This window comes from Pieris napi, chromosome 10, assembly GCF_905475465.1.
Source record: "Pieris napi chromosome 10, ilPieNapi1.2, whole genome shotgun sequence".
Lineage (NCBI taxonomy): Eukaryota > Metazoa > Arthropoda > Insecta > Lepidoptera > Pieridae > Pieris > Pieris napi.
The window spans coordinates 9,201,735-9,220,023 of NC_062243.1; the positions used below are offsets into that span (position 1 = coordinate 9,201,735).

The 18,289-nt window shown below is 34.5% G+C and overlaps 1 protein-coding gene across 2 annotated transcripts in view; it reads left to right on the forward strand.

Annotated features, from left to right (window-relative positions):
- Positions 1–14,894: 14,894 nt before the first annotated feature.
- LOC125053138 (homeobox protein orthopedia-like) overlaps positions 14,895–18,289 on the forward strand; it is a 29,601-nt gene continuing 26,206 nt past the window's right edge. The window contains exons 1-2 of one of the 2 annotated variants that reach the window (XM_047654364.1): positions 14,895–15,331; positions 18,097–18,204. In XM_047654364.1, coding sequence (XP_047510320.1) covers positions 15,298–15,331; positions 18,097–18,204 — 142 coding nt within the window. In that variant the 5' untranslated portion in view covers positions 14,895–15,297. The remainder of the gene's footprint in view (positions 15,332–18,096; positions 18,205–18,289) is intronic. The other variant, XM_047654365.1, reaches the window with a different exon arrangement.

The following is an 18,289-nucleotide window of genomic DNA, read 5'->3' on the forward strand; positions in this document are numbered from 1 at the left end:
TAACTGTTAAATGAGTCAGTCCGAGTGCTGACTCAGCACCTAATATTTATAAAACAGTCTGTTTAAATATGTAAGTGTAGGCGCAATTGTATTAAATGTTTTTGAAATATGTCGGAACAACTTAGATCAGCCCTGCGATTCATTAACTCATTATTCGATTAACTCACTTTTCGAACTCACACAGCGGTTTTCGCATCGGCGGTCGCTCTCAAATCAGTCGTGAAACAATAAACTACAAGCTCCCACCTTTTCAGAATGCCAAATCATAAAATGACTGCTTCACGACTGATTTGAGAGCGACCGCCGATGCGAAAACCTCTGTGTGAGTTCGAAAAGTGAGTAACAGAATCGCAGAGCTGTGCTACTTTTAAACTAAATTTATTTTAGACACCCTGTATATTATGTGCAGTTCACACAAAATTCTAACATGAGCCCGCTAATTACACCGGCGGCTACTGTGCTTCCGGCTCCATCTGCGCCCACTGTGCCCTTTGTTTTTTATTCGGAATCGAACGCGGGAGGTCTTTATTGTCATTTTATAGCCTGTCTGATCATCCAATGTACCGTGTGAATATGCTTTTCTATATATAAATATGTACTAACGTAGGCCATGATTGGTGGAGACCATTAAGACCAAACTACCTACTAGCTATTTCTGTTAAAAACTAATACGTACATGTATGTGTACGCCATAATGTGCCTATAAAACCTGTATAATTTTCTTCATATAATAAGGATTCTACGATGGTAAAATTTCCAAAAATAATGATTCTAGTCTGGAAATTCATAAAATATAAAATTCCGCCGAATTGTAAACCATTTAGAAATCGGTCAAAATTAAAAATACATGGAGAGTGCGAATAAACAAACACTCCAAAAAAAAAAAAATGAAATAAACAAAAGTACTTACCATACAAGCAATGTCGGCTTCAGCGTGCGACTCTCATCCCTGAGGTCGTAGGTTCTATCCCCGGCTGTGCATCAGGGTCTATTTATATTTTAATAGACTTTCTGTCTATGCATCTAACACAGCGAGTGTTAGATACGTAGTCAGAAAGTCGTAGTCGATATGGGAAGGCACATTGTGAGGAAACCGGCAGATCTCTAATTTAAAAATGAAACCATGACATGTGTCAGGCTGATCACCTAATTGTCTATGACATAAAAATTATCAAAGAAACTGATGTAATCTGAGGCCAAATCCTCATTCTAGCGCCACTGGCTTACTATTACTAATTACCATAGAACTCTACATAAAGGAAAACTAAGTATTTTTGGTAATAACTTTTGTATTACAATTTTGTTTGCAATATCTTTTATACGAGTATTAGGTAAATCTCTGTAATTACCAATTAAGTGAATTTAAAATGAATTATATAAGAAAACACTATTATCTGTCCGTCATCGACAAGTCGTATTTAAATAAATTATTGATTAGGGCCGGTACACAGGCGGTCGGCACGTGCCGCGTAATCGTGTAATATCTGTTTATTGAGCTTCATTAACTCAACGGGGTGTGGACGGGGCTTTATTTATTCTGACACACGTGAATTAGCAATAATAAATTGTATATACGACTAGCTCTGAAAACCAGTTATTTTTTTCTTGATAAAAGCTTGCCAACGCTTGGCATTGGTTAAAGAACCACAATATACAATTTTTTTATGTGACAAGCACTTATAGGCAAAGAAGAAGAATAATACAAATAATGAACAAAACAAATAATATTACAAAAACTAAAAAAAGACGATTTTAAAGTGAGGGGAGCAACTATGGATATCCAAGACCTAGCTCGTTTATCAGAATGCTCAACTTGGACATCGGTGAGCTTTGACCGAAACGCGTTCTTCGGAAGGATTCAGTTAAACAGGCGTTTAAATAAAAGTTATACATATCATAGCTATTGCTCCATCTCCAAATGGCAACGATGAGAACGTCCCTTCTAGGCACGTTAGAGAATCAGTGAAATGAAAATTTAAAAAGGAAGAACAGAATAACTTAAATGGGCCTAAGACACAACACACTAAAACAGTACTTTGATGCGATTGATGAGAAACTATTTCCCGTATCTCAGAAGTCAAGCAGTTGCAAAGACTCGCTCCTAAACATATTATATTTGTGACCGCTTTTGGTATTCTTACAAACGCATTACCAAATTTTCCGCACCTTGTCTCAAGTGTTAAGGATGTCCTAAACCAATAAACCAAAAGTTTTTGCAACAAGGTAAGTTTATAGCAATCCCTAGCGTGGCGTAGATCTACTAACTATATAGACTGCATCAATTTAAATTGAAATACTGTGCAAACGACCGCCAGAGTCAGTACCCTCGCTCTTCCCAGGGCATAATTATGTGTCTACTCGTCACCGTGTGCCAGCGACACATTGAAACATTAATTTGTTTGTTCCTACTATGTTTCCCACACTACATTTGTTTGAAATACGTAATTTATTATCGAATTAATTGTTTTTATTCTCAACATAAATTACCTAATTCAAAATTGCGTACTTTATGGTTTTCCGTATCACCTCGACGTCCGCCGTTCCACAACTGAGCGTTTTTCAAGGCAGTTTTTGCCGCGCACCACCACTATGTGGAACCAGCTGCCCACTGAAGTATTTCCGAACCAATTCGACTTAGGGTCCTTCAAGAAAAGAGCGAACCAATTCTTAAAAGGCCGGCAACGCACTCGCGAGCCCTCTGGTATTGAGAGTGTCCATGGGCGGTATCACTTAACATCAGGTGAGCCTCCTGCCCGTTTGCCCCCCGTTCTATAAAAAAAATGGGTCTCAAATCTCTGCAGTTATTGTTCTGATTGAGCTGTCTGTTGTTGTTGTTCATTTTATTTTGACTGTCGTATGTCAAGTGCACTTATCACTAAGTCTAGACTCTGACCTCTTACCTTAATAAGGCTCGTAAGGGTTTTTTCTCGCGCACATAGAGTTCTTAATTCAAATACTTAAGTACTTAATTCATCAAATTCATTGATTAGTTTTAATACCCATGGGTCTTGTGGTTAGGTTCGACTACAGATCATGAGTTCATGTTCAAATCCCGGCTGAGGTCGAATATTAAAGGTTTAGATGTATCGGATCAACGCAAAAAGATGTCCTATGTGACCGCGAGTGTGAGTCAGACATTAGTTCCATTGAAGTATGAGACGTTTGGAAGTTGTATTGGACGTTTGGTTTCTGGAATAGTATTCCAGAAACAAAACTTTAATGCACTTTTGTTTCTGCGCTACATACCCAGTCTCAATAAAGTTGAGCCGCCATGGCCGAGACGGCTTGAAGCATCTATATATATATATATATATATATAAAAGTAAGTCATGTTAGTTACACCACTTATAAGTCAAGAACCGCAGAACAGATTTGGCTGAAAATCTTGGTAGGGAGGTAGCTTAGAGCCAGGAGGCGGACATAAGATACTTTTTTTTTGTTTTTTTTTTTGCTTAATGATACATCTGCTGAAGATTTCACGGAGCAATTGCTGACTATCGGTAATGGTCAAGTACCTGTCGATGAATCAAGCGGATTTTAAACTCTTTGGACGTGCCTGGCTTACCACCGCACAATTTGCGCCTAAAGGTTGGCTCCGTAGTAATCATGCTTCGAAACATAATCCAACCAAAACTGTGCAACGGTACGCGTTTGGTGGTTAGAAAATTGATGAACAATGTAATTTACGCTACGATAATGATAGGAACCGATCCCAACCGATATGCCGTTTGAATTTAAAAGACTTCAATTTCCGATACGTCTTGCATTTGCCATGACCATCAACAAATCACAAGGCCAATCCTTAAAAGTTTGTGGTTTAAATCTAGAACATTAATGTTTTTCCCATGGTCAATTATACGTGGCATGTTCACGGGTCGGAAGACCATCTGCGTTGTTTGTTTTTGCGCCTGATAATAAAACAAAAAATGTCGTGTATCACAAGGTACTTAAGTGAAGAGCAACCTATGTACTAAAATACAGAAATAATAATGAATGATTAATGTAGGTATTTATTTTTTTTGTATTTTTTCCAATAAAAAAAAAACAATCTGCTTATTTATTGCCATTAAGGCGGAACAAAGTTCGCCGGGTCAGCTAGTTATATATAAATCTGAAGTTCGTTTTGCACGACACGTGCGGCTACAATATTGTCAATTATATAAAGCATTTCACCTGTCAGATAAACTAAATAATTCTAATAAACGCAAATACCTTTGATATTGCAACGTCAAGTACCCTCCAAGCGCATGTATTCCAATTGATAGGGCTTTCAATAAACGTAGAACGTCAAATGCAATCACGTCTCGTAATTACACAAAGCATTCTTCGTGAGAATTCGACGATGTAAGAAATATTTGTTTCATAAAATACGCTTTATTTTATAGGCTATAGGGCTGTTAAAGTATTTGTATTCGGGTCATGGGATGCCCCTAAGCAATAAACATCAATCAACTGATTATTAAATGCACCTTTGGATTGTGAATTTCGCTTTGGTTCGGTGAATACATGCTTATTTTATTTTATACTTTTGAATTTGCTATATAGCTAAGACCAGTTCAGTAAATGGAAGCACCTGGTGACTTGATGCTGTAATGTTACGGTGAAAAAATATTTTTTATGATCGAAGTCCCTTATGAGTTATGATGTTATTTCTGTAATGATGGACATTTTGTATCTTTTTCATCAGGCTGCTATCTATGCCTATCAAGTCCAAATTATAATATAGTCGAATATCGAACCCAGAAAGATTTTAACGTTTCACTGGTATGTAGTGCTAATTGTATTTACAACTCAGAGTTATAAGTACACTGATATTTTTCTTTACATGACGCATTTTATACCTAAATAAATCAATTGTAAATCAAAAATATACGTACTACTGGTTAAGCATGAGGATAGAATAGGGATAATAGAACATCGATCGAACTAAAATCTTGATTTTGGTGCTGTCAAACCATTTTCCTTATAAAGTTTGACATATTTTAACGCGCTCAAGACGAGATTGTAACTTGACTTACGAATGAAGACCTAAGTAAAAAGAAAGTATTTAGCAATTTTACTTCGAATACAAAGTGGAATACATCCCGGACCCATCCCTCACCTGGCGTCTGGCACGCGCACAGTATTAATATTGCTGTGTCAGCAACACACGTTCCCTCTATACAACATATTTTAATCTGGCCGTTTCATGTGAATATATTTTTAAACGCAATTGTTTCTCATGTCTTTCATCGCATCGAACCCTCGTATACAAAAAAAACTAATAAAGACAATCATCATCAGACATTGATGCAGTACCGTACAGTTCGTACTCAATTCATAAATACGTTGATTATTATATATTTTGAAGTTATACTTCTTTTGGCGCGTAGCGGATAAAAGATAAGAGACCGACACCCTGAAGTTAGCTATAGTCAACATTTTAGTTTTTCTATTGTTCGTGTCGTTTTTTCTACAAACGTATAATAAAAATTTTGAAAAGAATTTAATCTTTTCGCCAGAGAAGCATAACTTCTAACGCGTGTACATAAGTACACACACAGAACTGGGGGCAAACGGGCAGGATGCTCACCTGATGTTAAGTGATACAGCCGCCCATGGACACTCTCAATGTAAGAGGGCTCGCGAGTGCGTGCGGCCTTTCTCATAACTTCAGTGGGCAGTTAGTGCACGAAATAGTTGTGCGCGGCAAAAACTGCCTTAAAAATGCTCAAGTTGTCGAACGATGGACATCGATGTGATATGTGATACGGGGAAAATTTCGTATTCTGCCTTGACTCGATGATGAAACTCAGCTGCAGGCATTAATCCAAACAACTCCTCTGAACACTCTTCGTGGTAAATGCGGTGATTGATGATTAGTTTTAAGACCCTTAGCCTCAAGGGTTAGATATAACCTAGTGGTTAGGTTTGTTTTCAGATCATGAGTGAACGCAAATCGAATAGAATATTAGACAATTAATAGATGCGTGTATGGAAAACTGGAGTAGTAAGCATATTTTCAACATTCTGTAAGAATGAAGAGAAATGAAGATTTAGATAAATTTTAATTTTTCAATATTTTTAGTTAACATGGCGTAATTTACGTATATTATTTTTGATTGGATGTTAATTTAAATATTTTAAAAATTACTATCAAAAAGTTCATGTTAAAAAATGGCTACATATGTTTTGAACTATATTATTTTTAATATATTATGCCTTTAAAATATTTTATACGTTAATTATTATTTGATAATCTGAACAATTATTTTTGTATGGCGCATGCTTTAAAGTATGGACACGAGTAGGTACGATAGCTGTTTTATAAAGTCACGAAAACTTATGAAATTTCCTACCCGTACCCGAATGATCGGTTCAAAAGCATTTTGTAGTTGGATAAAAACACAATTTTGTATCGCGAATTCCCCTCAGCCCCGATATAAATCAAAGCTAATACTTTGAGTTAGGCGCTGTTAACCGCAGTTTGTATGCGCACACAGTCCGCCCAAACCGCCAACCGCCCGCCCAAGTTAATGTCTTGATCTATAGCTAAATACGGATTTCAAACTTTCTTTTCACAAGTTAAAATGTAAAACTTTTTTCTATAGCGAATTGCTTTTGCTCACTTAGGAAAGCTCCTTTTATATAGTCATACAATATTAACTCCTATTGGTTTGTACAAAATACATATATTCTAGATATATTTATTAAAGTACAACCTGATACATAATGCATTTTCTATAGTATAAGTTACAATCTATCTATTCTAAAATACGGTAAACATAAATTGGACAAAAAAAAAATAGCTACAATAAAAATTACACTACCAATTTTAGTTTTTACTAGTAATTTTCCAATACTGCCTGATACTTATTAACTTAACAATGCGGATAAGGTATTAAATAGTCGCTTAATAACTTTAATAAAAATTGTAGTCCTTTTTTTAAATAAAGTTTCTCGAATTATTTCATAGAACCGCTAACCGATTAGAAAAGCTAACTGTTTAAATAATGAAAACTTAATGTTTGTTTTATGAAGCCGCGTAAAGATAAATAACTATGTACTCAGTATAATCCTTTTATGAAATCTGATTTGAGTTTGGTTTAGAAGGCCTTTTATACTACTATAGAAGAACTGTTTAACTTGCTCGTACGGAGAAGAAAAACATAGTGAGAAGATCCGCATGTCTAAAGCACACGTCGATGTTTGTAAGCCACTGCAAACTCATGTACGCTACGTACCTACTTACATATAAAAATCAATCACCATAGAACAATGAGGTCAATATAGCCTCATTTTTCTATGTTTGTATATATTGATTGTAGTCCAAGGATTGTAGCGCCTAGAATGTATTGATTCAGAAATCTTAAATCAGTTAAAAGATCGCAAATATATTAATTAAATGTTAGTATATCGCAATATCAAACGTTAGTATCACAGTGGGGGCGAGGAGGGAAGAGGGAGGTATTCAGGTACAAATAACAATATATTGGCTCTCCTGGGACTGAGAGAAACAGCGCTTCGCTTTTACTTTGTAACTAGTGATGTAACATTTCGATAGAACTTTATTTTGCATCATAAATAATTACATTTTGTTACAATGTAGACACACTTTTGTAACAGTTAATTTACTGGTCAGTTTATTTTTCTAATTAAAAGTATAATAATAAATAAGTAATAACGTTATAAACAAAGTTAAAAATAATGCTTTACCACGCTTTAGATGAGTTTTTCATACAGCACGGAGTAAGAATTTACGGACGGAATTATAAAACCTACTCAGACAGTATTTGTCACTTAAAACTATTATATATGTTGGAGCAATGGCAATAGTGTCAAATGCCATTGTCATTCTAATTTAATAAATCAAAGTCATGATTAATCAAAGACTTTAACGCTCTTAATTTACGAGCTCTGTGGCATATAATAACAATGACAGTTGATACCAGCGCCATTGCTCCGACCTATATTATATTAAGAAGGCCCTTAGATTGTTTTTGACACTGCGGAAAAATACCAATCCATAAACAAGTTCGATACTCGCCTTTTAAGAAAACTTTTTCGACATTGCCCTGAGGAGTGTCGAACATTCAACGCATACGAGAGCCATAAAACCTAAAAATTCGGGCAATTAGTGCGAATAACGTATATATAGAGAACAATCTCATAACTGTTCCACACGCTGTTAATTGTTTACTCTCAATCTCAAAATAACACTCGAAAATTGCAAAGGATCCTCAAACCTTAAAAGGTAGTTGGCTCGCTAGTCATGGTTTATCTAAATAAATAATAATTTAATAAGAATAATTAAATATCTTAATAATATAATAAATAAAATGTGTTAATCTTTATCGATATCATTGTTTAAATGACAACACTATTACACTTGAAAATACTCCAGTCGCGAAAATATTTTGAATCTAACTTACAAATGAAACGTTTATTGTTAAAACGAAGATGACATATTAATTGTAAGTTTCCTTGGTTTTCTATTAAATAAGGAACTAATTAAAATGAATTCATTACTGCCAAAAATATTTTTTAAACTTAATGGTAAACTTTTTGAATTACCTAAAAATGCTCAATTAATCAGACTGAGACGTCTGTCGGTCGGTTGTCTGTTATTATATAAAACACTTATTTAAAAGAAATTAAAAATAATTGATCATTCTATTTTACGCAACAATGTTTGTCTTAAACACAAAAAGAACAAACCCGTGCCAAGCCAGCAGACAATAGCGCGTGAGTTAGCCGGGTTAAAAACCGTGTAACTTTATTACAATAGCACCGATATACTGGGGTTGTTGTACACTATTGGACATTTATTTAAGCTCATGTGAAAATAGTTTAAGTAAAGTATGCTCGCTTGCTTTGTTTATGTTGATCCAAATCTCATTTTTATTACACTTCAATTAGAAGTTGCGAATCGCTGTCTTGTGCACCTAAAACGCTGAAAAAAAAACAGTTAGGTCCTTTTGTAATTTCAAAAAAATATAAATTGTCATAATTATAATCACATTGTTACAGTATAATTGGAGTAGAAGGTAAAAATTTACAAAGAAGGAACAGAAGGATGGAAAGAGAAGCAAGGGAAGGCAGGCGAGGCGTTGGGAGATCGATGTAAGAATAGTAGGAGAGGTAAAGTACAGAATAGCGAAGGACACAACATGGCGACATTTGGAGGAGGCCTTCGTCAAGAGACAAGCTGATTAGTGCTAATAATGCAAAAAATACCTTAGACTAAGTACATCAATAAATGCTGCCTAAATTTAAATTAACTGCGTCTTTGTCTTCTTTGACTAATTTAATCAAAATTTATATCACCAGTGACTTGCAAAACTAAATTTCAATGTGAAACCTTATTTGACTGTTCAAAAAATATTGCTCAGTTTTGTATCACACGCTATCTGCTAAGGCGGGTGCGTATTAACTTATAATAAACTACGCGCGGTTTTACGGGCATGATGCGTTGCTTGCCATTATTTTTATAACATCGTAACAGCTTGAATATATTCACGAGAACATGACCTTTATTTACTTATGTATAAAAGTAATAATTGCGTAAAGCTTTACGGATTTTTCTGAGTCGTATGTGTATCACAATTTCGACCTTATTTTGAAGAATGAAAGTTTAGTGTTCCATAATGTTGTAAGTAGATGCGACCTTCTGTTTTTCAACTTTGCATGATACCCGGGGCATAACCAATATTAAAAGAGGGGTATATTTTTTTATTAAAAATCATCGTTTAGCGCCACAGCAGCGATAATAGGATTTTTGATCGGTGTTTGTTTTGTATGGTAATGTAGGGTTCAAAATTAATGAACTCTATCTTTCATTAATATATTGTTTTGATATGTATAATTAATAATCGCATTTTTTGTTTAGATTAGACATAACAATCGATGACGTGTGTCAGGCATACCCACCATTGCTTTTTTTAAGATGGATAAATTGTATTAAAAAAAAAGAGTGCGTGTACTTATGTACGCGCGTAAGAAGTTATACTTCTTTGGCATTGTTAAAAATAGTTTTTGATTGCATGAAAATAATTAATTACAATTAAATAATCAAAGACTGGAAAAGGAGTCATTATAGTCAATAAAGTTTAGTTTACATTTGAAAAATTAAATAAATAAATATTTATTATTATTCTCTTACATTAAGTGTAACATAAATTCTATTATTCTATTATTCTTATTATTCTTCACTTAATGTAAGAGAATAATAATAAATATTTATTTATTTAATTTTTCAAATGTAAATTGAACTTTATTGGCTATAATGACTACTTTTCCAGTCTTTGATTATTTAATTGTAATTAATTATTTGCATGCAATCAAAAACTATTTTAATAATGCCAAAGAAGTATAACTTCTTACGCGCGTACGTAACCTAGTACACGTACCCTTTTTTTCTAATAGGCTAGCCCTCAGTGCCCGTAAACGTTGACTTGTTGGGTTTCCTCATGCTGTTTTCCTTCACCGTATGACCGACTGATAAATGCACCCATAGGAACAGGAAGTTTATTGTGCTCAGACGGGGTTTGAACGTACGATTTGCTTTTGCCAACTCTACCTAGTCTACGTTCACTACTACGCATATGTAGGGAACGTTAAAATACAATTTTCAAGTGTTCAGAGAATAAATAAAGCAACGCCTTTTCAACGGGGTCGTGATCGTCCAAATAAAAGAATAAAGGCGCCGGTTGACATTTACCAATAATATTTTTTATTGATCACCCTAGGTGGGAGTTTAGTTTTTACTGATATAAAAAGTCAAACATTGATGGATTCACCCTCTAATTAAAAGGGTCATTCATGGAAAGTGAAATAGTTTAAGTTTTTATTTACTTACAAATACCAAAGACAATTAAAGTTGATTGTTTTTGCTGATACTGAGATTGAATTGAATTACTAACCCGTTTAATAAAATATTTATTTATTTACACTTATAACATATAAAAAAAACAAAACTACATATATTTAAAAAAACAACATCAAAAAGTACGATAGGTATATAACAGTAAAAGATTTATAAAACTTATAATTAAAATACTATTATTATTGTTTAAGAATGACATGACTGATTAACTTATTCTAATTTATATACAAATTTTAGAATTATATATTACCCTTTTAGGATATTTTTTTTTGTTATGGCTCTGGCACGGTTTGTGCATTAGCCAGCGTCAAGTAGGGGAGCGTGGGGCTAGTTGTAACAATTTTAACAAATAATTGAATATCATGAAGTGTATTGGCTAAATTACTACTAAATAAATTTTGATCGATACTCTAACTATTTATCTATGAAGTCTAATCGAAATATTATCAAATCTACAGGCAACTTTCTCACAATTATTATTTTTTTGAAAAAAGGGAAGTGTTACAACTTACCCCGTGGTTGGGGTTAGTTGTAACATCTGCAGGAGCAAGTAGTAACAACAAAAATGACACCTTCAATTGTTTAATTTTTTCACATCTTGGATCATTTTGCTTTGTATATAACAAAAACTAACTAGGTATTTCTATAATGTGTTTTTTATGAAATAGTTAACTGGAAAAAAAATATAATCAACAAATTAAAGATTTAAGATTTTAACTATCTTTCTTATTCTGTACTGAAGTATAATATATATATATAAGGTACTTATATCATGCCATGAAGTATATAAGGTACTTATATCATGTCAACATGGCACTTATTATACATCCATGCAATCTGTGCTCTGTTCACGTAGTTTTTAAAAGGCCGTAGACATCTCCTACATGTTGCAAATTGTGGGAGCAATTGGAGGGAAACTATAACATGACAACATTGTTTTCTTTGGCTTTTTCGACAACAGCAATATTTACATGTGAGCCATGGTTATCAAGCAGTAACAGAACTGTCTCTTTCTTGGTAGTTTTCGCGTCTTTGTTAAAATGATCTACAAAAATTAAACATTTTTTATCAGTCATCCGCCCTGAAGAATTACCAGCTCCAATGCAATCTTGAGGTCCACCGCGAATGAACATTTCTTAGTATTTAAGCCGGGGAAAAATGAATATCGGCCGTCAGTAACTTACAGCAATCTGGGGGCAAATTGTAACATGTTACAACAAACCCTGAGGTTTTGTTACAACTAGCCCCTTGATATAGTTCTTAATATTTATCACGATAACTATTAAATCAACTTAGTAATCTTGAAAACTGTTATACAACATCATAAATAGTTATATTTTAGCATAAAATAAAATACATAAAACTTCAAAGCTACGAAAATAGTGAAACTAACCAAAAATGTACGTTAGTAAAATTATAGGTTACCTGTCAACAATAAAGCGTTTGCACACACCCACTCACTGAGCCACCTGGCGGGACCCTGGCTGTGGTAAAGTGGCGTGGCACGTTATAAGTTTAAGATTAGGTAAAAAAAAAACGTGAATAAAATTCAAATTCCTATTGAAAAAGGTCTGTTACTATTTACCCCTGTTACAACAAGCCCCACGCTCCCCTACCTATAATAATTTTTAATAATTTAATTTTTATAATTCGTGCTTTTTGCCTTAGGAATTCGACCATGTCCTCCATGTACGGTTTAGGCACTCGCCCGGTACCGCACAACCCTCCCAAAGGCCGAGAACAAATTTGAATTAAATTAAAACTTGCCCTCGAACCGGGAATCGAACCCGGTACCCCTCACCTAGCTGCCACTTAATGTCTTATTAAGTGGCAGCTACTGGCTACGTGGCGCTAGGCTATGAGGCCCCTAATTTTAGGATATTTTATACCTACATCATTTTTGAACCATTTGCATTGTCAATAGTTTTTTAATTTGTGTTCTTAATTTAAAGTTTTCATCATTCAAAACTACGAAACAGATGCAGCAATATTTGTCTATACGTTAGATGTAAGCACAGACTAGGTATATCTAATAGAAACAGCACATGCACAGAGTATGAAACGGAGCTATATCTCCGCTCACAAAGGCTCTACAGTCGGCTCCAATTACACCGAGAGCACTTCTAACCGGTATTTCATTTTAAAATACCTTCCCCCCTCCCCCCCCCTAAAGCGAGTGATGCGCTGAATTTCATTTTGTGCTTATTAAATTCCAAGGTTTTCTATTGTCGTGAGTTCATTCGTTATAAAATCATAGTGTGTAGAGTCAACATAAAATATTAGTAGCTATGGGAAGCCTATGTATTTCTGTAATATATAGGTATAGGTATTAGAAGTTTTAAAGTCCTGTATCATTCATTAAGTAGTTTATCAGACTTGCTTGACTAGACTGTGCCTAGCAAAACAAAATTTATCGGCGGGTATCGAAGAGGTACCTTCGCTGCTAAGTTCTGGGGCGGTATTTAATTAGGATTTCATATTTATAATATGTTGGTACGCCTTATGAATCAAGGGCCAGTAAATTTATTTTGTTGCATTGTAAATTAAGGAAATATTTGGTAATTCGACTAAAGGTAGGCATAATAAAGATATATAGAAACAATTTTGTTTTTAAGAAAGTGGTTAAAGATATCCCGTAAAGAGAAATAGCGTTGGTAATGGATAGTGGTAGTATGGGAATCGTGTTTTCTTTCAAAAAATTTCTTTTAATTTATTCATTTAATTTATTAGTTCGACTATGGATGCCAGTTCCGCCGAAATAGGTATCTAATGTCACTAAAATATATTGTCTTGCTTAGGAATATCTAAAGATTAGGTAGGTACTTATTTCAATTACGTTTTAACTAAACCTGTTTTGTGAGGTGAAGAAACGGTTAAAAGATTTTACCTACTTTAAACTATGACAAATGTGTATGGCAAAACAAAAAAGGTACGTTAACAACGATGTTCAAAGCGGTTCAAAGTGAATTTTATAATCTACCCTACTGAACTATCCACAGTAAATTTAATTTAAGTTAAGACAAAAATTAAGATTGTAACAGATCTTTGTACCTATTAGAATGCAACTTAATTTAGTAATTTTAAATTTTTTGTTCATAAGAGATATGTAATTTTACTATACCTAATATGTAACACGTACCTACTTAGTTATTTTATTTACCTATATGAAGACGAATTTGTACTCTATTATTTCGACTCAAGGACTCGTATCCGTGGTCCAACTTAATAGGCTGAACTGGATTAAAGCGCATCTGACTTATTATTTTTTATTTTACTGTGTTTCGGGTGTATTATAGTCTGTGTACTGTGTGACGACATCTATCGTTATACCTAATTGTAAAGTCATGAAATGAATTTTCCCCGTGAAGTGCCTTGTTTTATTTGGGTTCATAAAATTTTTGGATTTTGCTTTTAGAATAATATATTACGAATTCTCTTAAAATAAAATTCTTTCCTTCAATCACGAAATTTTTAAAAAATCATCCACATTCTTTATTCAAAGGAGTCCGTAGTCGGTTACAAGAGATCGCACTCAGCCGCCGCGGACATTCGCCCTTGTCCACTCCTTATACCTAGCTATACATTATTTGTTTTTTCCATTACATCCTCACGCCCTACCTATACGTATAATAATTCAATATAGTCCAGCCTCAATGCCTTCAAGTGATTTTAGCGCGCTCCTATTGGCCAGCTGGTTCGCTCCAATTTCATCGATAACGAAAATCCACGGTAGACAGAGATAGATACACATCTAATCACAAACAAAACCTCATACATTGAAAAGGGATAGCTATACCACAGTCGGCTCTTGAATATTGCATGAACCCGAAAACGCTGTATCAATAATATGTGCACGAATGAAATAATAGATTATTCGTTTGTTCAAATCGACCGTAAACAAAATGTAAGCATCCATTACTGATGTCGCTATAGAGTGAACGCGGGATAGGGATTACGTGTAAGTTAGAAAGAGATGCATACAGTTTTGAAGATTCGCCGTCGTATGGATGGTGGTACAACAATATGCGCGTTATCTGTTTTTGTAGCAGTCGTCGACGGGTTTTCACATTAAACGATCATTTTAAGGGCGAACCAATCAAACTGCAAATTTATACAAATTGATACTAAACGGGTTATATTAATTTTATAACAAAAATTAAGTGTGTAAATAAGTTTGAGCGGAGTCGTAATTAAAACTAATTGGGTGTAATATAGCGATAATTATTTTGTATTAAGGCGGCTTTTGACAGTATTTTGCTCTTTTCGAGTGTGACTTTTTTTTAAATTTGGAAATCGAAATGCATTTCGGTGTGAATTGTGCGTGAGTGTGTGGATTTTGGACAGTGGTCAAGTGAGCTGCAACGATTGGTTTGTTGTGGTGCCCGGAGGAAGATGGCGGTATAGGGCGAGGCCAGGTCTGGCCTTTCGGGGCCATGCTCAATAACCTTACCTCTACGGCATTAGGAGGTAAACATTTTTATTTAATTAAATCAGTTTTCCAAACTGTAAAAACATTATGGCGACATTTATTTAGAACCCATATCACGATGTCCACATCTCATAGATAGATTATAATTTCGTGCGTAATAGTAGCAATAAAAAAAATTGACGTGATGACGTCATCTATAAATCAGCGATTCCACCAATATTGACTCACACTTATAAATTCCATTTGCCATAATTTTCTGGCATGTCGCAAATTGTAAAAGAATTGTCGAAAAGTATGTTCATTATATTATATAGTTTCTTTTCTGATAAGAGTACTTTTTTATATATTTTTAAATTTATTATATTTCTTTGTCCCTAATTTATTGTTTAAGTATCAAATACGAACTTGCCATTATCCAATATATAAAAAATACATCGGTCGGCTTGCCTGAATTAGCAATTAGCTCGTTATTGACAATAAGTCTTTTTTATCCTATGACTTGTGTTTTGTTATTAATATATCGTGTTCTTCTAAGGGCCAGAATAATGCAAAACACATAGGTACATTACAACACCGAGTGCTCTTACCGAGTGTTTCTTATAATTTATATAAAATGCTTTGTGCTAGAAACTATTAAAACTTGTGTTACATTTTTGTTTAATATCTATTACAAACAGCAATGACTAAATGTAAGGCTGTGTGTTTAAACTTCTGCTGTGCTCGTACATACGCTCGTACGTTGTGTTCTTTCTACGCGCGCAATTAACATTTGTGGTCCGTACCAAACATCTCGAGGAAACCTTTTTTATATGATACGGGGTTAGCCACGAGCCTACGGATACCTAGGTAATAAAATGTAGCGTAGGACTTGAAGGAAATACCTTTTAATAAAAGTTTGGAGGTCCAGGAAAGGCCTCCACTGGAAGCCGATTCCACAGCTCACCATTCACAAAACGAAGTGCCTTAAATGCGGACTGTGGAAGACTTCCAGCTATCGAGGTAGTGCAGAAGAGATTTAGTGCGAACTTGATGACTTCTATATAATAAGTTTTATACGGGAGTCATATTTAGCGGAAATCGCGACTCTAAATCGCAATCGTGGCACGCACCAGACCAAGGTCTTCAAGATAAATGATAGATAAGACAAAATGAGAAGTAGAAGTCCGTGATGAACTGCTATGATGGATTATAGCCAGTGATTACCGCCAGATCGCGCCAATTTATAGTCAACTAGCAATAAATAAGAATTTGGAAATGTTTTCACGAAATCTTTTTCCTACCAAGCGTAAACCCTCATAAAACCGGCAACTTGACTTTATTATCACTATCTGTTTTATCTACATCGCTATAGTTTTTCTTGAATGAAAAAATTTTGGTTTGTGGATCATCCTACTTCCTGTTGTACATCCTACATCCTACTTAATTCTGTGTGTAACTCCATTAAAACTCCATAACATTCTCCTAGAATATTTCTTTAAAACCATAATTTAAAATAAATTTGATCACATTAAAATATCATATAAAGTTTTGATTTGTGATTTGATTTGAGAGGTGAAAAATTCTCGCGTAAAATGTAGAACCCAAGCTTAAAACTATTGAAATCGTTGAGATCTTTTTCACTGTTGTACCCACATCATAACTAAACCTTATCAAAATACCAAGTAACACCATTAAGCCGAAAGACTTAAGAAAATCGTCAAAGTTTCGCCATTTCCACGCCGCGTAATCTTCATGAAACTCTGAATTTTCTATTTGCGCCCAAATGTTGTTATTTCATTAGCTGTTTGAATATTCTGTTAGAAATTCTGTTTTGGAAGACGTTGATGTTATATTTTGATAATCTATTTAGTATTTATTATATTTCGTTTTTTAATTCTGATAGCTAATTGCTCAGTACATATGAATAGCCACGTATAATAATAGTAGTAAAATGTAAGAAATTTAATAAAACATCTATATACAATCCAAAGAACCTTTGCCATCATAGCAAACAAAAATCATAGGAAAGTTGAAAGAACATAATAAATTTCAAATTCTAAATCTAATGTATTATTTGAATGCTTATTAAACTATTAATAATGTATAATTTTTTATACGTATATGAAATACATTCAATGGCACGAAGACCCTTTAAAAAAAATCAAGATCATTAAAGCAATGTTTAATTAATTATTATTACTTATATTGGTAATGTTCGAATCAGCCTGGAGAATATTTTTTTTAATACCTGTCACGGAAGCGACTTTGACTCCGCAAAGTGTCAGGTCAGCAAGCAAAAGTCTAAACGCCTTGTCTAAAAGATAGTCTGAAAAACTCAGTGGCGTACCAAAGTTCTATTTTTATCTGTTTCGTGAACATATATTTTCTTAAGCAAGTAGGTAATCAGCCATTTGTGCCTGACACGCCGTCGGTTTCCTCACGGTGTTTGTTCATCGTACAAGCAAGTGTTAATTGCGCACATAGAAAGAAAAATGCATTAGTGCACAGTCGTGATTCGAACGCGTCGTTCTGGGTTGGGAAGCCCATGCTCAAGCCACCCGGCCAATACTGTCTGCCGAGAAGACTGACTTAAAAGTTCTGGCTTGCTATTCTGTAACTCACTTTTAGTTTATTGTTTATCAGAATGCCAAATCATAAAATGACTGCATCACGACTGATTTGAGCGCGACCGCCGCTGCGAAAACCGCTGTGAGAGTTCGAAAAGTGAGTTACAGAATCGCAAGGCTGTTCTAAAAATAAGTTGCTAACGCCGGTGTTACGTAAACATTATAACGCAATTCACCATTCAACAAATGTCATGCAGGTCACAAAGAGTGCGACAGCAAGGTCGAACTGAAGCCGAACGTGGAGCGGCATCATGCCGGCGGAGCACGGCTGCTTGCTCACTCCATACGACAAGATCACCTGCAAGGTAGACATCATCCTTTACACTTTAGTGCTAAGACCACATCATTCAACACTTTATACAAAGAGATTATGGCGAGTATATACCCACA